This window comes from Ursus americanus, chromosome 16 (genome assembly GCF_024610735.1).
Source record: "Ursus americanus isolate L20-20 chromosome 16, mUrsAme1.1.p, whole genome shotgun sequence".
Lineage (NCBI taxonomy): Eukaryota > Metazoa > Chordata > Mammalia > Carnivora > Ursidae > Ursus > Ursus americanus.
Window position 1 is genome coordinate 6,880,064 of NC_142142.1, and position 24,321 is coordinate 6,904,384.

At 41.8% G+C, this 24,321-nt stretch overlaps 2 protein-coding genes across 5 annotated transcripts in view; both read right to left on the bottom strand.

Moving 5' to 3' along the window:
* Window positions 1–18,112, bottom strand: part of RRM1 (ribonucleotide reductase catalytic subunit M1) — a 34,657-nt gene extending 16,545 nt beyond the window's left edge. The window contains exons 1-7 of the mRNA XM_045782737.2: window positions 17,771–18,112; window positions 10,739–10,827; window positions 8,347–8,524; window positions 6,968–7,068; window positions 5,121–5,180; window positions 3,988–4,027; window positions 3,576–3,738 (exon numbers count right to left, since the gene is read on the bottom strand). Of these exons, the coding sequence (XP_045638693.1) occupies window positions 3,576–3,738; window positions 3,988–4,027; window positions 5,121–5,180; window positions 6,968–7,068; window positions 8,347–8,524; window positions 10,739–10,827; window positions 17,771–17,789 (650 nt within the window). The 5' untranslated portion in view covers window positions 17,790–18,112. The remainder of the gene's footprint in view (window positions 1–3,575; window positions 3,739–3,987; window positions 4,028–5,120; window positions 5,181–6,967; window positions 7,069–8,346; window positions 8,525–10,738; window positions 10,828–17,770) is intronic.
* A 1,052-nt stretch (window positions 18,113–19,164) lies between these two features.
* Window positions 19,165–24,321, bottom strand: part of STIM1 (stromal interaction molecule 1) — a 187,052-nt gene continuing 181,895 nt past the window's right edge. For all 4 annotated transcript variants that reach the window (XM_045782817.2, XM_087868097.1, XM_045782818.2 and 1 more), the window contains one exon: window positions 19,165–21,095. In XM_045782817.2, the coding sequence (XP_045638773.2) occupies window positions 20,579–21,095 (517 nt within the window). In that variant the 3' untranslated portion in view covers window positions 19,165–20,578. The remainder of the gene's footprint in view (window positions 21,096–24,321) is intronic.

Below are 24,321 nucleotides of genomic sequence, written 5' to 3' on the forward strand. Positions count from 1 at the left end.
TTATAATAACATGTCCATCAGACTGCAGATGTGCTTTATCATATTTTCTCATGCAAATTCCTAAGCATACATTAATAGGTCTTTCCAACCTATTAATAAGCCAAGTAAAATTAAACATTTATGAAATAAGAAACATCTATCCAATGGTTAACCAATTCTTTGAAAGGCCCTCCAAAATTTAGCTCCTTTACAGCCTTTTTGAAGACAACCCCCCAACCTGTGATTTGGATCTCATCCTGCTCCCTACCTCAGGAACCTTACTTACTCTACCAATGATCCCTTTCTTGAATATACATCCGCCCAAATGGATTCTATCCATTAACTTTTTCTATTAAATATGCCGACATTCACAAAGATACAGAGAATATGACATATACTTTGTATTTACCATCTACCTCAAGAAAATGGACACTACAGATGTAGTGTAATTACAATCCCACACTATATCCATGCATTTCTACCTTCTTTTAGCATTTATCATTTTTAGATTTCTGGTTACACATTTATTTATCCTTCTGCAACTTGCTTTTAATTTAATATTGTGTTGGAGATTCTTTCCCACTGATACATGTCACTCTCATTAGTTTACTCTCATTGCTATAAGTTGTTCCACTGTATGAATATGCCAATGTATTTGTCCATTTGCCTCTCAATGGGCATTTGGGTTATTTCCAATTTGTTTGGTATTTTAAACAATGTTGCTGTGGAAATTCTTAAACATATCTCCGGGTGCTTAGGTTGAAGGATTTCTATAGAATATAAACCCAGGAGGGGAATTCCTGGGTCAAAAGATACACGTATGTTGCTCTTTACTAAAGATTCTCCAAAGTAGATGGATGGTATACTCACCTAGCAATGTATGAGTTCCCTGTGTTCTGCATTCTTAGCCACACTTGGTATTATCAGCCTTTTAATTTTTATCAGCCTGATAAGTATGAAATATCTCATTATGTTAACTTTCATTTTCCTAATTACTAAACTCAACATGTTTATTTGCCAGTCAAGTTTCTTCCGTGAATCATTTCTTTACATCCTTTGCCCATGTTCCTATTCAGTTTTGTGCCTTGACACAATCCCTTCATAGTTAATATACACAGCCAGTATCTTCTCTCTCAGTCTGAAACTTGTTTTTCCACTTTGTTTTTGGTTCAGGAGTTTTTAATTTTAATGTAGTCAATTTTTCCTTAATGTAGTTTTTGTCTATAACTATTTTAAGAAATCCTTTACCACTCTGAGATCACACATATTCTCCTATTAAGATGTAGGTTGAAGTATTAAGAGTCATGACGTCTAAGCTCACTTTCAAATGACTCAGACAAAATAATTTTTTTTAATTTTAGAGATTAAAAAAACTTATAGATTAAAAAAATTTATATATACATATGTGGCAAAATGGTAGTCATTTTTTTTTTTATCTAGGCAGAGGTAAGTGTATGGGTGTTCACTATCTTTAAGCTTTTCTGAAGATTTTAAATTCATAGTAAAAAGTAGGGAGAAAAATAGACATTTATCTATTTCCTCTAATGCTCTTCTAAAAGATTTTACTTTCATATTTAGATTTTCTTTCTTGAACATATTTCTATATATGGAATGAAAAAGGAAAATCTAATTACCTTTCCTCCCATAAGATATAACCAACTGCCCTAGCACCATTTCCCCCAGTGCAACGACACCTTCCCATATAAGCTTGAATCTCTTTCTGGGCTCTCTGTTATACTCCACTGGTTTATTTGTTTATCTCAGAGTAAATACCACACTGTCTTAATTACCATGGCATTATGGTAGTCCTGAAACCTGGTAGGGCTTGTTCTTCAAAACTTGCTATCGCAATTTATGTTAGTTTCCTGTGGCTGCCCTAACACATTACCACTAACTTGATGACTTAAAACAGAAACTTATTCTCTCATAGTTCCAGAGGGCAGAAATTCAACGTTAAGTTTCACTGGGCCAGAATCAAGAACACTCCTTCCAGAGGCTCTAGGGGAAAATAGATTGCCTGCCTCTTCCAGCTTCTAGTGGCTCCTCTGCTTGTAGCCACATCACTCCCATTTCTGCCTCCATCTTTACCTTACCTCTTCTCTTCTGTATGTATCCTACTCCTTCAGCCTCTCTCTTATAAGGATACTTCTGATTGGATTTACAGCCCACCTGGGTAATTCAGGATAACCTCCCTATGTCAAAATCCTTCTTAATCATACTTGCAAAGACCATTTTTCCTTGTAAGTTAACATTTGCAGGTTCCAGGGACTAAGAACTGACATCTTTGAAAAGCCTAGTAAATTATTCTTAGCCTTTTGCTCTTCTGCATAAGTTTTGGAATGAATATATTGACATTTTACTGGATCCATAAGTTAAGTTAGGAAAAACTGACATCTTTATAATATCAAATCCATTTATGATATAAAATCACTCTCCATTTGTTTTTTAATGTCCTTCAATTATATTTTAGAATTTTCTCCTTAAAAGCCTTCCACATCTTTTATTAGATTCATTCCTGGGTACCTTGCAGTATTATAAATGATATATTTTAAAACTTAAATCTCCTAACAACTAAAGTAGAGATACTCCCTTAATTCATATTAAACTTATATCCAGATACTTTGCTGAAATCTTTTTAATTCTGATAATTTATGTGTAGATGATCTTGAATTTCCTATGTAAAAACCATACCATCTGTGAATCACTACAGTTTTGTTTCCTCATTTAAAATCAGTTTTTTTCTTATCTTACAATGCCGGCTCAAGCCTCCACTACAATGCTGAAAACAGTCCTTTAGAAAGTCCTAGTCCTTTAGAAAGGACCCACTAAGTTTTTAGTGGATATCTCTTACCAAATTAAGGAAGTTATTTTCTGTATCTATTTTGTTAATTTTTTTTTATCATGAAAGAGTATTTGATGGTATAAAATGTTAGTGAAATAGATTACATTAATGCAATTTTTGGCGTTAGCATATCCTTGAATTCCTGGATACACATGTTGCTACGGGGTATTTTTTTTTTAACGTATTACTGGATTCTGTTGTTCCCTTTCTCAGAAAATGGCATCACCATTAATCCTGTTACTCTACCCATAAACTCAGGAACCAACCTTGAGCTACATCCAAAGCATCACCAAATTCTGTTAATTTTACCCTCTAAATACCTCCTGAATGTGCCTACTCTCAACTTCTACTTCACTTCCCTAATCCAAACTACCACAATCTCTTATACAGACTATTAAGAGTTCCGTAACTAGTTTTGGGTATTTGTTTTTAAAACAATGTTATTGAGATACAATTCACACACCATACAATTCTGCATTTAAAGTGTGTAATGAATGGCTTTTAGTATATTCAGAGAGTTGTGCAAACATCATCACAGTTAACTTTTAAAAATTACCAGCATTTGCTTCTCCAATTCATTTACCACACTGCAGATCTTTCCAGGATGCAAATCTCATTTGATCAGAGTAGGAGTGATTCAATGTTGATTAAATTAATTTTTACGTGATTAACTGCCTTGTTTCTTCAGGTCAAGGTTTATTTCCCTCATCAAAACCATTTCAGAACATTAAAAATGACTACAGATGACACATACCTAGAAAGCTGTGGGCGGTTGGTACCAGCATTGAAGAGAGTGGGAGAGGCATGGGTAAACCACTTCTCAGAAAGAAGGTTGTATGTTTCAATAGCAGCATCGATATCTTCTTTGTGAATCCCCACAGACACCCTCATCAACATATGTTGTGGTCTTTCTGCCACTAAAAACAAAAGGAGTTTCAAATGATGGGACATGTCAGAAAAACTAGGCTGAGACATGTACCTGAGCCAAAAAGGAACACCAAAAGACAATTTAAAAAACTTTCTACCCATAAGCGCCAACAATTATTCAAAAGCCAAACCTAAAGTTAAAAATGTTAGTGTTTAAATAGAAATGTTAAGACTAATAGCTCAGAGCTCTATATTCAATATAATGAATAGAAAATATAACAAACATGTTCATTTCTCACCTTTCCCATTGATCTTCAACAAATAGGATCGCTCCAGCGTCTAGAAAAACCAAAGCAACCAACACTTCCAGAGCACAGTTTTTAAAGACACAATGGATATATCTTTTACAATAAGGCAATCTATTTTTTTTTAAGATTTTATTTATTTATTTGAGAGAGAGAGAGAGAACGCGTGCGAGAGAGAGTACCAGATCAAGCAGGGAGGTAAGGGACAGAGGGACAGGGAGAAGCAGGCTCCCCGCTGAGCAGGAAGGCGGAGCAGACACTGGGCTCGATCCCAAGACCCTGGGATCACGACATAAGCCCGAAGGCAGATACTTAACCGACTGAGCCACCCAGGTGCCCCAAGGCAATCTATTTGAATATTCTCAGTTTTTATATGATTTTAAATGAAAAGAATAGCATATTTACTCTTACTGGCTTCAGTCTGGAACATTATCAGTTGGCTGTTTGTTTTGGAAAAGACTACATGAAAATTCCTGGAAAAAGCCACCTCTATATTAATATGTATAATGTTAATTGCAGAAGTTGTGGTCATCGTCATCATAATCCTTACGGTTAACACTTATGAAGTGCTGTTCTAAGGCTAGGCACTGATGTAAGCAACACACACACACACACACACACACTCGTCTAATTCTCAAGAGAATTTGTTGTTGAAATTTTATTATTATTATCCCCATTCTAAAGATGAGGAAACCGAAGCAGAGACATTAAGTAACTTGCTAAAAAGAAATAGAGCAGAGACCTGAACCCAGATGGTCTGACAACAACACTCATGTTCTCAATCACTACACAATACTGTTTATCAACACAAAAGTACCTAAAAAAGCACTTTGCACATACTAGGGATTCAATAAATAGTTGTTATATAAGTAGAATAACATGGAATAATTCTAGCAAAGCATCTACGTAACTCCTCAAGTAATCCACAAGTAGTATTCGGAAAATTCAAAAACTGCAAATGGATAAGCTATCTTTCCTACCCCACCACCCTAACATAATCCCCACCCCTGGTCCATCCCGACTCCCAAAATTTACTGCCTTTATAATTGTATCACTAAAACATTAACAAAAACCTATTATTTCCTGATTTAAGGACGAATTCCCACTTATTAAAACCCATTATTTACCTTAAATCCAAAGTAGTTGTAAGAGAAATCTCGGTCATAGATAATGGCAGAGTTCAGGCGCTGAAAGAGGTTAAGAGGAAAAAAAAAAAACAAAAAACCTATAATTAAGATAATCAGACATATTTTCACAAAAGCTGGTATCTTTTAGCCCTGACTCAAGGACTAAAATTGACACAGGATATAAAAGAGATAACATTAAGTATTATAGACCAGAAATTTATATCTAACATTAAGGAAAATAAAACAGTATATCAATTGAATATTTTAATTAGGTTTAAAAACATGTATATTAAAAGACTGGAAGAAAACATGTAAATGTAAGCTGTATATAAGTAAAAATATTAATGTGATTTTCCAAACATTCCCTGTTATGTTTACAGTTCATCTCTAATTAAAAAAAGGAAAGAACATGAGCACAAGACGGAGCATATTATCATCCTTAAACATGTTTTTACACTACCTGTTAATCTAAAGATATTGGTACCACATATGTACTAATACATATTTTTATTTTAAAATTAGCCTATTTTAAACTGCACAAAACAATATATATGATAAACATGACGGAAGGTAGGATTACATTACTTCTAAGGCTCTTCAAAAAAAATTTAACCAGTTTTAAACAAACTAGTGTTGTGACAATGAGATTTATAGCGGAACTGGTCATTGTTACAGAGTCTCTCGTGGCTATAAAGCTGTTTAGAGGAAAACAAAAGCAATCAGGTACAAATAATCATTCTGGATAGAAAAAAAGAGAATTAGTATTTTTCAAAATACTAACAGTGTTTCTGCATAATGATCCATGGCCAAGGCCTAGAAAAATATCTATAAAACCCTTCCTTTTCTCTTAAGTTTTTAAGGGCATCTTTGTTGCCAAAAGCAGGTAGGTGTCTAGCATGAATAATGGGGAACTGAAATACTTATCAGTATTTATTTTACAAATACAGGTTTTTGCTGCTGTTTTTAACCTGTCTTCCAGATTATACATATGAACAACACACAAACTCGGTTTTCTCTCAGTCTCTTTAACATCAGATACATATGAGAGACAGCTGAGTAATCATTCTACTACCCAAGGTTAAAACTGGTTTCTAATCTGTCCAGATATCCATGGTAAATAAATCCATGTACAAAAGGGCTGGCAAGACTTACACATTTTTCCCTTTCTCTCCTGTGCGATCTAGTTAAGAAAGGGGTTAAAACACATAAAGGGATAATTTTTAAGTTGCTGAGCAAGGTCTCTCAAGATTTTATGTTGGGAGTCAGTTTGGCAATGTCTACCAAATTTAACAAAATTTTTGAATGCATATATTCTTTGGCTAAGTAACTCCACTGAAAGGATTTATCTTACTGATAGACTCATGTATGAGCAAAACACCTACCATAAGAGGATATTCACTGCAGCAAAAAATGGAAAACAAATATTCATCACTAACAATTCTTACATACATGTACAATGACAGTATATCTGTAAAAGGGAAGGCCTTGCAGCCATTAGAAAGAATAGGGTAAATTCATAAATGTTGATATAGAACTACCTCTAAGATAAACTTCTAGTGAAAAAAGTATCAGCAAGAGCAGTATGTATAGTACACTACCACTAAAAGGAAAAATATATATGTACACATATACAAACACACACATATTATAGAACAGCTCTAGAAAAATACACTTAAAAATGACAAAACATTCTTGCTCTAGAGAGTTAAAATAGGATTCAGAGAGAGAATAATTTTTTACCTATACTACTTGTAGTGTTTAAGTTCTTTTAAATGTGCTTATTGCTTTAAAAAAAAAAAAAAGAGAATCTATAAAATAATTTTTCACCAGAAAAGCATTATACATACATCTTTATTGGCCAAAACGATATCCAGTGTTGACTTGGCCACCATGGGAGAATGTCTGCCATTATGTGGATTTATATAATTGTAGAGATCTTCCATCACATCTAAAAAATGTTTTAAATAAATAAATGTCAAAATCACTTAACAACCAATTCAATCCCCAGCAATAGTCTAAACCCCTTTTTTTCATGCCAACCTACCTCACTGCCTAGCACGGAAAGTGCTCAATAACCATATACATGTTGAATAAATACATAATAATGCCTAAGTTAAGGAAACAATTTTCCAGAGCAAACACAGGCTCTTGTAATTTGAAAAAGATCCCCTGGTGACTCTGATGACCAAACCATTGAGAATTATTGGTTGAAAATAAAAACAGAAATTATTATCTCCTCTCAAATGTTTTTTTTTATCCCAACAGAATAGAAACTCAACTTTAAATTCATAATCTATCATCCCAAGCATTTCATTTCTATAAACACAGTTAATAAACCCCGTCTTTTTGCTTTCCTTTAAGACATCAAGCAGAGTGTGGCCCTCTGCATTTACATATAAAACTTATAAACGCACACATAATGCTGGCATTTTGATTGGGATTGTCTTGACTCTATAGATCAATTTTGGGATAATAAATATATGTACAATAAATCTAATGAAGAGGATGATATAATGTTTGAGCCCTACACAAAGATCTGGAATTGACAGCCAAAAGATTTCTAATCTCAGTCTACCAGTTGACTTTTCATATATCACTTGTTACATACAGAACAAATTATTTAACCCTCCTTTGCCCACATTCCCTGAGCTGTAAAATGCGAGTGACTGATGAAGCGCTTGCTAATGGTGACAAATTGTTCAACCCAGAACTTACCAATAAATATTATTCATTTTTCCAACACACCACCATCAACCACCTAAAGATAGGCTTTAAAAAAGGGGTGGGGGGGCCTGGGTAGCTCAGTTGGTTAAGCCTCTGCCTTTGGCTAGGCCATGATCCCAGGGTCCTGGGATTGAGGCCCGCATGGGGCTCCCTGCTCAGAGAGGAGCCTGCTTCTCCCTCTCCCCTCGGCCTGCCATTCCCCCTGCTGTGCTCACTCTCTCTCTTTCTCTCTCTCTCCGTCAAATAAATAAGTAAAATCTTTTAAAAAGAGAAAAGGGTGAAGAATTAAAAAGAGAAAAGGGTGAAGAAAAGGATCCACTGCCTCTCTCATGCAGCAGGTCAGCAGCATGGAGAACCAGAAGTTCCAGTCCCCTCTCTGCCACTAACTAGCACATTTTTAAAATAAGATGTAACTTTTTTTTTTTTTTTTTGGACATTTAAGGCTTCATTTGAGTAGCCTTATACATTTTCTGAGAATTCTAACTTTTTTCTCCAGACTCACCACTGAACACTTTCTTTGTTTCTTTGTGCAAGTTGGACACTGCAATCCTTGCTGCCAGGATGGCATAGTCAGGGTGCTTAGTCGTCAAGGTCGCAGCTGTCTCAGCAGCCAAAGTATCTAGTTCCACAGTGGTGACCCCACTGTATAAGCCTTGGATTACTTTCATGGTGATCTGAGCCTATTAAAACAAAACCAAGAACTACTTGAGCTTCCCCAAGAACCACTAGCCTCCTTAAAAGAGCAATGAAGAATACTATCAAATTTATTATAAAAAAAGCAAAACAAAACAGACAACTTCCTTTTCTGAAAAATTATCTTTCAGGATGTTGGACTATGGGAAACTTAGGAATGAGAACTCATAAAGCAATAGAGCCACCAGAAAATGCATACTACATATGCAATGAAGAGGGGTCACCAAACAAACAAACAGAAAACCCAAGTATAGCTTTTATAAAGAGTAATGGTCTCGCAGGAAAATAGCTGAAAACAAACCAGTGATTTTATAAGTATTTCCTCATCTTTCATTCAAATTCTCCCTCCATGATCAGGGTTCAAGCTACATACTTACCCATTTTCCCCCGATCCTACCTAAGGACAAGTATGAGAATGCAAATGAATCAAACTTTAATCATTCCAATTAAAGGAGATGAAGGTGTAAATCATTCCGTGACTACTCTCTCCTTAGCACTTCACAAATTACAAAGTAGCTCGATTTTCATCACCTTCTCTGACATTTCACAGGCACTATGTGAGATGGGTATTATTACTATCACCACTTTATGTGAGAAACTGAGGCTCAGGATACTGGGACTTGCCCACGGTTACTACGACTCCTGCTCCACATCCCATTCAACCTCACTATATTTCACTGTTTTCAAGACCATATTGTAAGAGGCTCTCCTTTCTAAAACACACAATGCACAAGTTATTACCATACATTTTTAAGGAAAACAAATTCTTGGGTGTTTACTGAATCTTTAAGACACCTTAATTCGACAGAAAATCAATGCACTTCCCAGGTGACCAAAGCATGCCCCCTTCAAAAAAGTGTGTGTGTGTGTGTGTGTGTGTGTGTGTGTGTGTGTGTATTACTAGTTTATAATCTATTCTACTTACATTATACCTAAGCCCAAGCTCCTGATCACTTTCTTCTCAGATCCAAGAGATAAATTATGTTCAGTAAAAGAGTAGTGAAATCTTCTGAACAGTTTCTGGTGCTACATGGCAAGTAATCAGAACTCAGGATAAAATAACAAGTCACTTGTATAAGTCATTCCCCTTCTCTTTGAACCTTTCTTATCTCTAAAACAGGAAGATGAAATAGGATCATCTCTCAGATTCATTCCAATTCTAACATTCTACTAGTCTAATTATTGTTTAGAATTCCTAAATATAAAAATAAATATAAAATAGAAATATATTTTATTTATATTCCTAAATATTTATAATTTATTTATAATATTATTTATATTCTTAAATATAAAAGAGAATTTATAATAAGCATATTTTAAAGTTGTTTAAAATTATTTTTTTTGAACATTTGGTCAATTCAATATTTAACAAGTGTCTAATTACACACATGCCAAGCATGGCAGATATCACAAGAATAAGACACTGCCCACGCTTGATCCCAGGGGAGGACAGAGACATATAATTAATTACCATATCATGTGATTAATGCTAGGAGGCCAACACAAGGGCCATAGCAGTACAGATAAAATACCTAAATAAGGCTGGAGCAATATGAATGGGTTAGGAAAGAGGGTTCTTAGAGACTCCATTTTGAAGATCATTTTGGAAACTATGTTTAAGATGCATCTGAACAGGGCAAGATTAGGGGAAGACACTTTAGAGGCCATTAGAGACAGCAGTCCAGATTAGAGACGATGAGGGTCTAGAGTAGGGAAGTTACAAAAAATAATGAGAAAAACAGAACAACTTGCTTATGAAGCGTTCTCCTTAATTTAAATGTTGTCCATGAAATCTACTTTATATTATTTAAATGTATTCTTTCTACATAGATAACAAAAAAGCAAATTTCAAACTAGTTCCTATACAAATGACCACAACTCTAAAACAAGCTTTTCTACAGGCTTTTCCACTTATGAATAAAATAATTCACCCATGGAAGTCTCTAGTGTGAAATGTTAATGGTAAGTTTTCCTCTTTGTTAACTCTGCTAATTTTCTGAAAAGAACTCAGGACCAAAAGTTAGAAAATAAGTTTTGTTTTGTTTTAGAAAATAAGTTTTCAGCAGTAAATTCATATTTTATATCTAAGGCCATAACCAAAATACCAAACCAAAATATTTATCAAGTGGATGATAAGAGATAAGGGACTAGTAAAAAGAATCACATGAAGCAAGCTTTAAATATAAACCATATTTACTTACAGGATCAACAAAATCCATATTAAGTCCGTAACATAGCTTCTGGATTCGAGACGTAATTTTGTCGAACATAACCCGCTCTTGGCGGCCATCTAAAGAATCAAACCATGCAATTCATGTTAGCACTCACTGAGATAGCAACCTCAAAGAATCAAAGGTAATCAACACATAAACTTTTAAAACTGACCAACACGAGATGCTATTTCACAGATAAAAGATTCAGACCCCAATAGAGTCATCAAGAAATTATTTTTGTATCTTCAAAAAGTAGGGATTCTATACACAAAGTCTTCCCTTCTTCCCTTCCATTATATATAAATCAGCTGGATTCTTACAGTAACTTCCTAAATGATGTTTCTCCCTTTGTCCTACATGGCAGCCAGAATTATCCTTTAAAACTTAAGTCAAAATCATGTCATTAACCCCTTCGAAACTCCTTATACTGTTTATCATCTCCTTCAGAATAAAAGTCAAAATCATTATAATAGTCCATAGAATCCCACACAACCTATCCTGTGTACCCCTTCCCCAACTTCAACTCCTGCTTTCCCACCTTCCTCACTTCCTCTACCCTGGCAACCCTGGCCACGTGACTATACTCTTTCAGGTCTTTGGTCTATGTCATCTTCTCAATGAGGTTTCCCTGAGTACCCTATTTTAAATTGCAATGTCCCAAACACAGCCGTGCTTTTCTTATCTCCAACCTCCTAATATGCTTTATTTTTCTCTATAGAACTTAGTATGATCTGATACACTATATATTTTACTTATGTATTTGTTTATTTTGTGAGTCTCCCCACTCATCCACTAGAATATAACTCTCAGAAGGAAAAAGATTTTTGCATGTTTTATTTACCAATATATTCCCCAGTGCCCAGACTAAGAACCAAGGACTAGGCCATAGCAGGAATTCAAATATTTACGAAATGTTAAATGATTTAAAACCTGTCTCCAGGGGCGCCTGGGTGGCTCAGTCAGTTAAGCCTCTGCCTTCGGCTCAGGTCATGATTCCAGGGTCCTGGGATCAAACCCCTGCATCGGGCTCCCAGGGTCCGGGAATCAAACCCCAGCATCGGGCTCCCTCGCTTAGCGGGAAGTCTGCTTCTCCCTCTGCCCCAAGCGCACGTGCGCTCTCTCTCTCAAATAAATAAAATCTTTAAAAATAAATAAATAAATAAATAAATAATAAAACCTGTCTCTATCCTAACACCTTCATGATAAACTTGGCTTACATACTCTTCTAGGGTAACTGATGATTTTGAATGTACTTCACACCCTGTAAAGAAGCACTTCTTTTTTTCTTAAGATTTTATTTATTTATTTTAGAAAGACAGAGCATGAGCGGGGAGAGGGGCAGAAGGAGAGAGAATCCCAAGCAGACTCCCCGATGAGCGCAGAGCCTGAGGTGAAACAAGGTGGAGCTCGATCCCAGGACCCTGAAATGATGACCTGAGCCGAAATCAAGAGTCGGATGCTTATCCAACTGAGCCACCCAGGTGCCCCAGGAAGTACTTCTATTTGTAATTCAAGACAATCTTCCAGAGACAACATCTTAGTTTTTGTTCTGATTTTTTTAAACTTCTTTAGTTTTCATATTTTGGGGATATGGTAGGCAAATACACGTAGACCTTACCTAGTTAGTCCTTTTACGATTCTGTACTTAGAACATATTCCTCTTTGTCCTTCCAAAGTCCTCTTATTCTTAATTTAGCTTCAGTAGTAGCTCATCTAACCTTTATTTATTTACTCCTACCAAGAATAGTAGATATATCCAACCACTAAATGGCTTGTCTTAGGCAAGCCACATAATATGATCCATCATTACAGATCTTCACTTATAGAATGGGGATAATTATTATACCTCTTCCAACTTCATCAGTTTACTATGACAACAAAATGAGATAAGGTAAAAAGTGCTTTTGTCTTAAAAACTTTGGTATAATTACAATGATTATATTTCATTTTAAAAAAGCTGCTCTTACTGGGAAAACATTGATCACAGTATCTATGATATAAAAGAGACACTCAATAAATATTAATTTCTCTCTCTTCGCCCCTCCAATCCTTTTTAACTAGTAACAAGGACAACACGTTAAATATGTGTTTACACTTGGCCTTCTCATTCACATCCTTATGTTGAAACTTAGCTCAGTGGCTGGCTGAAGAATAAATCAACAGTAAGACAGCACTACTAACCTGTCATCAATAAAACCTATCATCGAATAAACACCTCAGGCTCTTCTGCACTGATACATGACCACTAAGACAGCCCTTCTCTTTCTGATCACCACTGTGATCTCCTATTCTGACCAGGCTCACATATGCAGGGTTTAACTCTGCAACAGAGTCGATTTACTGGCCCTCACTGGGACTAGGCCCTCAGTGCTCTACCAACTGGCTAACTAAGCAGACAGGGGACCACAAGACAATATTACCAAACAGATTTCTGTAGCTGCCAAGTTAATCAGGAAACTGACAAAAAGTACAACAGCAATTGCATTAACATGCACTGGAAGGGGGAGGCAGACTAATGACCTAAAGGACCATTCTCTAGCCTTTATTCCACTTAGGCAACTTTGCAACCCCTAGATGATGACTTCATCACATCATTAATCCCTGTTTCTCACCACCTACATTATCTTCTTCACTCAAACAAAGTCTTCTTACTTTGGCCCCCTATCACCTCTTCACCTGTTCCCTGTGAAATATCATTAAGTCCCAAGAGGGCCTCCCGTTCTCACATCCACATCAATGCCTATACCTTGCTCTGCCTACAAGTCCCTCCTCTACCTTTTCATACATCTGATACTTAATCTTCAACTCTCACCACATCCATAAGTCCTGCCCCAAGCACTCTAATTCACACAGACCTTTCCTCTTCTGAAATCCTCTAGAATACTAATTGTCTGATTTCCTCTTGATTATAAACTGTCTTCTCTGGGGCACCTGGGTGGCACAGCGGTTAAGCATCAGCCTTCGGCTCAGGGTGTGATCCCGGCGTTATGGGATCAAGCCCCACATCAGGCTCTTCCGCTATGAGCCTGCTTCTTCCTCTCCCACTCCCCCTGCTTGTGTTCCCTCTCTCGCTGGCTGTCTCTATCTCTGTCAAATAAATAAATAAAATCTTTAAAAAAAAAATAAAATAAACTGTCTTCTCTAATTCTCTCTTCAGAAAGACTTTGCTAATACTGTAAACCAGGGATGTGGACGTGCCTCTTCTACAAGACCTGAGCCGAAATCAAGAGTCGGATGCTTATCCAACTGAGCCACCCAGGTGCCCCTCAAGGTATGAACTTTCTATCCCCTCTACCTGGGAGGTTCAGCCCACAGATCTTCACATAGCTGGCTCCTAATATTACTCAGAGCTCAGCTCAAATGCCAGCTCCTGAGAGCTTTCCCTGACTATCTAATCCAAAATTACCTTCTCAATCACCTCTATTACCAGTTTACTTGTCATCATCTCCCTAGTCACTATCTGAAATTAACTGATTCCTATGTTTACTTGTTTCTTAAGTATACTTACCACTCTCATTGCTGTAATCTCTAGTACCTGTAACAGTTCCTGGCACAAAGTAGTACTAAATAAACACTTTCTGAATAACTGAATGAATGGGCTCCTGTAGCCTTTACTTTACTGATCAGAGTATTTATCAAATTTTATTATATTAAGTTTTTTGATGTGTCTATCTTTCATGATTGTTAAGATATTTGAAAACAGGAACATCTGCCTCCTCACCACTGTTTCTCAGTGCCAGCAGAATATCCACACAGATTTGTAAAATATGACAGTGGGCTGTAAAGGGGATTAGGAAGAAAGTAGGGAGGGAGATAAGAAGGGAAAAGAGAGGAAGGACTAGAGAACAGATCTGGAATAGAAAAGAGATTATCAGAGTACAAATGGATGCTTTAAAAGGAATTACTTTGAAAATGTTTATTTCATTTTATGAAAATGTACACACACACACACCCTGGTATGTTCTCAGTCATGATATAAAATATAATTTTTACTACGGGTTACAACCCTAAGTTTTGAAAACCATATATTATATTCCAAAGCACACTTCACAACTCAGTCAGCTACACTGCATTTATTGCAATGGTTCTCAACTTTTATTCTTTAACCTTAATCTCCTTGAGCAATACAATACTCTCTCAGTAGGAAAAATATCTGAAGATAGCAAGAGAAAAACTCATCTACTATTTCCTTCTGTTATCTAACAATTTTCATATGGATTATTCCTATGTCCCTAACAATCCTAAGATCTCTGAAGATGAAGCTGCCTTCTTCCTCTATTATTTCCCTCAGAGTGCTTGGCAAGATATAAGCACATTCAGTAAGTACAGTAGTACCCCCTAAGTGGCAGGGGATACATTCTAAGACCCCCGATGTATGCCTGAAATCACAGAAGTACTAAACCCTATATATACTGTTTTTATCTTATACATACATACCTATGGTAAAGTTTAATCTATAAATTAGGCACATTAAGAAATAAACAATAAGCAATAAAATAGAACTATTATAACCATATACTATAATAAAAGTTATGTGAATGTGGTCTCTCTTTCTCTTAAACTATCTCGTGGTACTGTATTCACCCTTCTTGTGATGATGTGAGATGATAAATTGCCTTTGTGATGACATGAAGTGAGGTGAAAGGTATAGGCACTATGATTAGTTAGGCTACTATTGACCTTCTGACAATACTCAAGACGATCATCTGCTTCCAGATCGCAGTTGTCACAGTAACTGGAACCGTGGAAAGCAAAACCCTGAATAAGTGGGGGAGGACTACTGTACAAGTTAGGTTGACTGCCAATTGCCCTCCTGGATAATTACATTAAAATTAACAAAAATAACAGAAGCTAGTCTGCTACTCATTGGCATGCCAAAAATAAGAGAGAAAAAGAAAAACCCTGAGCACATTAAAAATAAAAAATAAGGGGTGCCTGGATGGCTTAGTTGGCTAAGCGTCTGCCTTTGGCTCAGGTCATGATCCCACTGGGATTGAGCCCCACTCTAGGCTCCCTGCTCAGCAAGAAGTCTGCTTCTCCCTCTCCCTCTGGCCCTGCCCTGCCCACCACCCCACCCCCACCGCCCCGGTCGTGCTCTCTCACACACTCTGTCTTGAATACATAAATAAAATCTTTTAAAATTTTTTTCAAAAATAAAATAAATTCAAGTACAGCTCTGTGTGTTAACAAACCCCGCTGAATTCTACACTGGCAGAATCCAGCAGAGAATCATCTGGATCAAATCATGTTCTCTGAGGGAATAAAAAACAAAATAAGCCCTGCCTTTTAGAACTTGTTGTAGGTAGTACTTTTTAAACTATGGTATTTCAAAGTGGACCCAAAGGTTAAAAATACAACACAGGGATGTGTTACCTACTCCAGTAATTTAAGTTCACAAGTTTTCAATTCCTATTTGTTACAGACTTATCATAAGGGAATCTTCAACCTTCCATACCTTTTTCTAAAGGTCTAAAAAACTAGACGTTCATCTCATTCACAAGACTGGATCAATAAAAACGAACTGTGTATTCTGGTCTATTGGTCTCATCAGCTAAAATGGAGGACTAGGGAAATTCAGAGAATGATGTTCTCAAGTTACTAAAAACTGGAAGAAGGGCCATCACTGTCCACTTCTCCATCTCTTGGCTTTTGCTTTTATTAAACTACCTGGACAACTAAGTGCCTACCCACAGCATTCATTATATCCTTTTTTTTTTTTTTAAGATTTTATTTATTTATTTGACAGAGAGAGAGAGAGAGACAGCCAGTGAGAGGGGGAACACAAGCAGGGGGAGTGGGAGAGGAAGAAGCAGGCTCCCAGCGGAGCAGGGAGCCCGATGCGGGGCTCGATCCCAGGACTCTGGGATCACGCCCTGAGCCAAAGGCAGACGCTTAACGACTGAGCCACCCGGGCGCCCCCATTATATCCTATATTTTAAAATGATTTTTCTCATTCATTCTTTGAATTCCTATTCATGGCAAGTCCGGTACTAAGTGTGGGCATAAAGTCCCCATTTTTGAAATACTCACAGCTTAGCCTGTGAAACATCCAGTCAACCAGTACTAAGTGCCTACAATTCTGAAATAACTGTACTGCTTTAACAGAGGCAAGCAGATTCAAGTCAAACTTTGTTCATACCTGCCTTACACTTCTCTGCTAAATGTATGTTTTGCTCTTGTTCTTCCAATCAGATTACACCTCTGGCCAAGGCACGGGCTGTCTCCTCTTATAATTTCACCCAGCCAAGCAAAGGGCTGGCCCAAAGGAGGAACTCGGCATGTCTTATGGGCAATAACTGTTGACGAAGAACCCAAGTCCCTGGCTCTTCCCAGTCCCCATCCTGTCGGAAGTTGTCTTGGCCTCCTTACTCAGATTCTCTATCAGTAGTCCCAGTCCCAAACTCCTCTGAGACTACTCCGGGGAAAACTGGCAACACATCTCCCACAAAGGGCAAATTCCAGGCATGTCTGTGGCTAGGATTGTTCTTTTTCACCCCACACCCCCACAAAAGCGATCAGGAAACTGAAGGCAGAGTCCCTTCTTTCTGGCTCCTCCCACTCCCTAGGACAGGTCACCAGCCCCAGGGTTTTCCAGTACACTCCGATGTTAGCCTTGGGTTCGAACCCTGGCCTCACCATCACCGAACTGGCTGGCCTTGCGTCAGTCACCGGACCTCTCTCTGCGCTTCAGTTTCTTTACCTGAGAAGCGGAGCCAGCGAATACTGCCGAGAAAGTGCTCGGCGCACACAGTAACTACTCGAGAAAGGGGAGGTATTGTTCTTTTAAAAGGCGGCAGGACGACAAAGCCGAGGGGGCTCCCACTGAAGGCCGGCTGGGGGGTGGGAGGGACAGACTGACGCAAGCCGGAGGCCGAGAGGTCTTGACAGAGCGGGAAGCCGCGGCGGGCAGGGCGGGAAGCGGGAGCGGCAGGTGGGCGAGGCCCACGGCAAGGACTGCAGCAGCCCGCGACCCCTTTACCTGCTCCCCACTAACCCGCCGCCCCCTCCCCGGCCTCTCACCTCGCTTGATCACATGCATCGTGGCTGGTGGCTGAGGCGCTGAGGGATTCGAAACGGGGCTGCAGTTCGGAGGCGCCGGCGGGACCGAGAAGGTGGTAGAGTGCGAAGGGTCGGGTTCCTGGGGGCGCTGAGGTGCAAGGACTGGATTTGGGGGCCAGAGGGCACTTTCCTCCACGGAGCGGAGGCGCGACAATCCGAATCCCCTTCCCGCTCCCGCCACCCGAGACGCAAAAGCGGCGCGACGGAGCTCCAATGACGTTTACTCGACGCTACCAGCGCCCCGTCCCGTGGGCAGGGCTAGCGTAGCCCAAAAACGGTCTCACCCGATAGCCGCCATGTTGAGTACGGGCAGAGCCCTGGAAACTGAGCCTTTCCCATAGCCACACTGGGTGTGGGCACGCCCGGCGGGAACGCGGTTCTCCCGCGGCCATATTGATTGTGGGCAAAGCAAAGCTGGAGCCAGAACCCGGAGCTGCGCGCCGAGCCCGCCAGGCCTGGCCCCGCCCCACTCCTTGGCGCGCCCCGGCCTAAGTCCAGATGGTTCAGGTATCTTTGAAATAAAAACCCAACCATCCAAAACCCTTTCTTGTCTTGACGACTGTTGGACTATAATAACCCGACTGCTATCCTATATCCTATGTGGTCAGTAGCCTGCGATCCGTAGCTGGAGGCAGCCGGTAGCCCCGCGCTCCGAGATCGGAGGAAATCTGGCACTCAGTCCTTGGACGAGAGCCCTGCGAGCCAAGAGTGTTTGATTTTATCCTCACGGAGTGGGAGCTCTGGGAGAGTTTTGAGCAGGGCAGGGCCATGGCCCTTTTGCTTTTATTATTCTCCAGTGGATGGTGGCAGAAACAGGGTCAGCAGTTAGGCCTTGTGGAGGCAGAATGGACAGTGCTTGGTGACTGAATGTGGGGAGTAAGAACAGGTAAGAGACCTAACATACATGAGTGATGTAGAAGCTTCTGATTTGGGCGACACAAACTGATTTTCATGAAAGCTCATGTAGCATCCCTTTCTAAAACCTTTCTTCGGTTCCTCACTGCCCTCTAGATGCACCCCAAGCTTCCTGTGAAGGAATTCTAAAAGTCATAGGTGATAGGCAAAGCCATAGGATAGGCAGGGTAAGGATATCCCAAAGATGGGGTTGTCAGATTTAGCAGACAAAAATAATGTGTTCCGAATGTTGCAGGGACATAATTACACTAAAAAAGTTTTTATCAGAAATTCAAGTTTAACCAGGCAGGCGTCCCGTATTCCAACTGGTAGCCCTCTCCTAAGAGCTTTTGGGTATGTGTGTTAGAGTTTCAGTTTTCCTTGGCCAAGCAGGAACAGTCTCTTCTTCATCCTGTCTACTATGCCACAAAGAACACAATGAGAGTCGAGGCCAGCAGAGGTTAAAATCTCCTACATGCTTTATTGGACTTCAAAGAGTCTTATGAATTAACACAGAAAAACCATGTGAGGGTGTCCAGGGGGTACAAGGCAGTCTGCAGCCTAGCACCCTCCTAAGACCAGCCCCAGGTGCCTGCACCCCAGGCCCAAAATAGGATCCCAGAGTAAAGGCATGGGAAGGAGTGGGGCAAAAGGAAAATACCTTTACAGCCATAGCAAAAACGGGTAAGGGAAAGAGTTGTCTAGAGGGTGGGAAGGGTGTGGGGGAAGAGGTCACACAGCTGCCTTCACCTATACCATCTTCCTCAGCCGCCCCCTTCCCAAAACCAGCTATGTCCTTTTTGAGCCTCTGGCCCAAGCTATGCAGTAACATGAAAATGGGGTCTGACAAGGGAGTATGTGGTGCAGGCACTTGGGAAATTCAGGAGATTTCTTATTTCGATTTAAAAATCTTTTTTGGTTCAAACGCAACAATATCCTGCCCAACAGCTCCAGGGCCCCAGTAGAGCCCTGTATCATGGCTGAGGCTCTCATGGCCAGGGGAGCCATTTGTCCTGAGCTCCAGGAGTACTGATGCTTGGGGAGCATTTGGGCAGCACCTCTTATAGTCAAACCTTCCTGCAGTGTGGGGGAGCAGGGATAAGAAAGGCAGGTGTAGGTGAGAGAAGAGAGAAAAGGTGACCGCCCTGTAGCCCACAACTCTGGCATCTACTCATTCCCCAACTAAGAGGAGTCTCTCCTGACCTACCCCCTAGCCTAGCCTCTCTTCAAAATTCTCTAGTAGCTCGTTCTCTAGGAATGTGTTCCACTCCCCCATGAACCCCTGGAGGCTCTAGCAAGTTCCAGGCCAAGTTTCCTTCTGGCCCACCATACTCCCAAAGAACAAGCCTCAAATATTAGTCCCTAGGCCCCAGTCTGAGGCAAACAGAACCATCATGGGTGGGGTGGAACAGGTCTGAGGCACAGATGTCGGAAGTGACTCCTATCTTCCCCCCCCCCACCCCCACCAGCTGCTAGGGGAAGTTGGGGAGTGGTGGGAGGGAGGAGCCTGAAAGCAGGAAACAGAGAAACAAGAAACCAAACTTCAAAACTGGGACAGCAGAGACAGAAGCTGGACCCCAGAGGTGGAGGTGGGATCTGAGGGGACAGCAACTAAGACATGCACTGAAGTAGAGAGGGAGTGGCAGCAGCAGCCCATGGTTGGGAGAAAGGCAGGGCAGGCAGGCCATGGTGGTCAGTTAATAAATAATGTTGAAGGACCCAAGGATGAGGGGGGCAGGTATGTACAGTGCCCAGGCCCCTGGGCCAGCCCCTCCCATGCCCCACTCTAGGGGCCAGGTATCTTGGAAGGGGAGGAAGGGGAGGCAGAAGACCAGGGAAGGACGAGCTGTCCCGCCACTGCCACTCTCATCCTGCCTACTTCTTAAGAGGCTTCTTAAAGATTTTGAGGGGAAACTTCTTCCGGCCTGGGCTGGAGTCTGTCTCCTCGCCAATGGAGCCATTATCCTCCTCAGCCGCGGCCTTCTTGCCGGCCAGATGGGGAATGCGTGTATTTCGGCTAGCCTGCAGGGCTCGGCTGTCCCCAACTGGAGATGGCGTGTCTGGGTCTGGGGAACTGGAGCTGTGAGAACGGGAAGAATCCAAAGCTGGAGAGCCACCAGGTGGGGCTGAGGGGCTCAGCTCCATCAGGCTGTGGGCCTTGTCCAGCCCATGGTTCAGCGCCAGGAGTGCCTTCTTGGCCAGGGCAGGGCTGTCAGGCAGTTTCTCCACCAAAGACCCGAGGTGGACCCCCTCAATCAGCCGGTGGCTGCCATTGGAAGTCATGGCACCGGGGGCCTCATCTGCAGCACGGACCGTCTGAGGAGGCTTGGGGGCCATACGCTGGCGGTCACTCATGTGGAGGGAGGACTCCGAATCGGAAAGGGTCAAATCCCTGCAAGACAGGGCAGAGAGGAAGAAAGGGACACATACAGGAGAGGGGGATGGGAGAAAGGTGAAGAGGAGAGAGGAACAGCATGAGAAGACAAGGCGAGGTGGGAAGTGGGTATGGAAAGAGGTAGGAGGGAGAAAAGAGAAGGATGAGAAAGAGAAGGAAGTTGAGCAGGCCGTAAGTACAGGATAAGAGATGAGGCAGGAATAGGGAATGGGGACAGGTTGGGGAAGAGATGGAGAGGACAGTAAAATCAGGGAAAAAGAAAGGCAAAAGGAGGAGCAGGTAGAAATAAGAAGGACCAAGGGGAGAAAAACAAAGAGAAGAAAAGAAAGAAGAGAGAGAGAGAGAAGGAAGAAAGGAAGGAAGAGAAAAGAAGAGAAGAGAAAGAAAGGAAGAAAGAAATGTGATGGAGAAAGAAGAGACAAACAAGAAGCAAAACCAAAAGTCATTATACCATCACCTGTCTGGCAAAGGGCTTTCTAATGACGGGCCCCCACCCTGTTGAGTGGCCAGGCCCTAAACCAGTGCAACCATAGGCTTAAATCCCCCCTCAATAAAACCTCTGCCATCCCACAGCTGGCTGGCTTTTTTAGGACTCAACCCCAAGCCAACACAGAACCCACATAGTGCTCTGAGTCACCATTTCCCATGCCTTCCTCCCTGACGGACTCCTGTCACACCCGGGACACATCCAGTCTGGGCCAGGCCCCAAGGAACAGGGCACATGCAGTAAGTGGGCCTGACCCGGGCTGGGGGGTTAGAACAGCCTTGAAAACAATCCCTTATGCACCCCAAAAGGTCAGGACGCTGCCTCGTTCAACCCTCTCACAGGATTCAGAGAAGTGTGTCAGAGTTCAAACCACATCGGCTGGCAGCTGGAAAGGGGGGTCTTTTTCAGAGCTCTGTGAGAGGGAGAGTGTAGGCAGGTGCAGAAAGACAGGACAGGACGTTGGTCTTTAAAGCAGCAGTGGTTCCAAAGAGCTGCCACTAGAAGTCATAATTTTCATCTCTGCCTGAGGCTTGTCGTGTGACCTTGGACAAGTCATCTAACCTGGCTGGTCCTCAATTTGGGCCAAATGAAGAAATTACCAATTCAATTACCTTGCAACGCTGTTTGGAGGATCGGATCGGTTAGCAAATCACTTGGAAGTGTAGGCAGTATTGTGGGAATGAAGATGATGAGGCCAGTCAAGCTAGAAGACCCATATGTGGGCCAATCACAAGAGGCTTCTTTGCAAGGCTGAGTTATGGGGATGTGACCACACTGGACATGCACACACAGAGGTTAGTCCAGAAAGCTGAGACCCTCGAAGGGGCTGGCTACTCCTAAGAAGGCCCATGAACCAATGCCAGATGCCCCCTCTCCTGCCTCTATAGACAAAAGGGTAAATATGGGGGTCCCCTGCCTATCCCTTAACTGTCCCTCTGCTCTCCCAGAGGAGAACCCACAGTAGGGGGGAGAGGGCTAAGGGAAACACTTAAACATCCAAGCCAGGAAGCAAAAGGGAAAAGTCAGGAGTGGGAGGGGAGAGCGCCACAGGACCTGGAAAGGAGGAGGCTGTGGGTCAAAAATTAGGAAGGGCACCAGGCCGCGAAAATAAGCACAAGCAGAAGGTTGGCTCATAGCTACTGGAGGGTTAATTCTCGGTAGGAAACAATTAACTAAGCAGCTACCCCGTGGGCCAGTGTCTTCCTGGAGACAAGGAACAGAAGGAACTGTTTCAGCCACATCCTCTCCTGTTGACTCATGTTCAGGCTCATATTTGGTGTCGTATATCTGACACTGTCCTTGCTTCTGTCTAAATGTGCCCTCGTTTCCCTAAGTTCCAAGATGATTCCTCTCCATACCCTGCCTTTTCTACACACATATGAGCTACTGAGCAAGGTGCCCAGACAGTGGGGAAAGGGGTCTCCACGCTGACGAGGTGAGGATCCCAGGAGCTCACTTTTCTAATGCCAAGGGTTGGGTGGTCAGGGGGTTGGGGCCCTCCCAGCCTCACTCCTCGGGGCCCACAGCCCCATTTGGCCGTGATTCCCATCCTTCCATGCCTTGTCGTCAGTTAAAAGCTGAGACCCTCCAAAGCCAGGAAGGAGCCTGGAGGAAGCTCACGCTCCCTCCCTGAATCTGTGAGACACTCAGGCCAGGGGTGTCCCTCCCCAAAGGCTGGACTGCCTTGGGCTTCCATACCAAGCTACTAACCTTACTAGAGAGCCTGTTTGTCTTTAGAGACGATCCTCTGGTGCATGGTGCAAAAGAAAATTAAGTAGTGAACAGGCCAGGTGGGTGCAGGTACCTCCCCGCCCTCCCTCCCCACTGCCCTCAGCTTGGGCCTTGGAGCATGAGATTCAGAGCATCCGCTAGTGCCCCGAACCCCAATCCAGTCTTCCCCACCTGTATGGGGAGGGGCAGTCTCTCTGCCTAAGCTTCTGGATGACAATGAGGATGAGAATGAAAATGAGCCACTGTGGTGGGTGAAAGTGCTAGCAAAGGCAGTCCCTTTGTGAAAGACAAAGGAACAGCCCTCACAGACAACTATCTGGAGGTTCCAGGAGCCAAGCGAGACAGACTGGCGTCCAGAGGGAAGCACAAGACATCAGCAGGTCACAGCCCAGAGGCCAGGGCTGGGCCGGGTCACAATGTCCGAGATGAGAGGTCCCTCTAGAGGACAGGGACTTTCTCGTGCTCCCCTAAGCTTGCTCCAGGCAAGGTCAAGGCTCTCATCTCTGACCCTAGCCTATTTCCTGAGGTCTGAGCAGGGAAAGGCCCCGCCGCTGCGAGACCAGGCTGTGGGAGAAAGCCTCTCACCAGTTCTTACACAGTTCACTTGACTGAGACCACGTGGAAGGACAAGACTACCCAAAGAGTGCCCTGCCGTGGACAGTCAAGTTCTACGCTGTGTTCTGTTCCTAATTAGCTGTGGGACGGGGGGAAAATTACTTGACCCTTCAGAACCTTAAATTCTTACTCAAAGTGAGTACTTTAGGCTCATCTCACCTACAAACTTTTCTTGTCCAAAACCCTGACCCTGTTTCCCCTCTTCAGTTCCCTAATTCTGTGAAGGGTCCCATATCCATTCGGTTGCCCAAGCCACAAACCTGAGTGTCGTCCTAGGTTCCTACCTCTCCTCCACCCCTCCCAGCCAGCTGCCAAATTAATCCTCTCCTTTCCACACCTAGACCTCACTACCTCCCCTACTGGTCTACCTCACTGACTTCCAAATTTCTG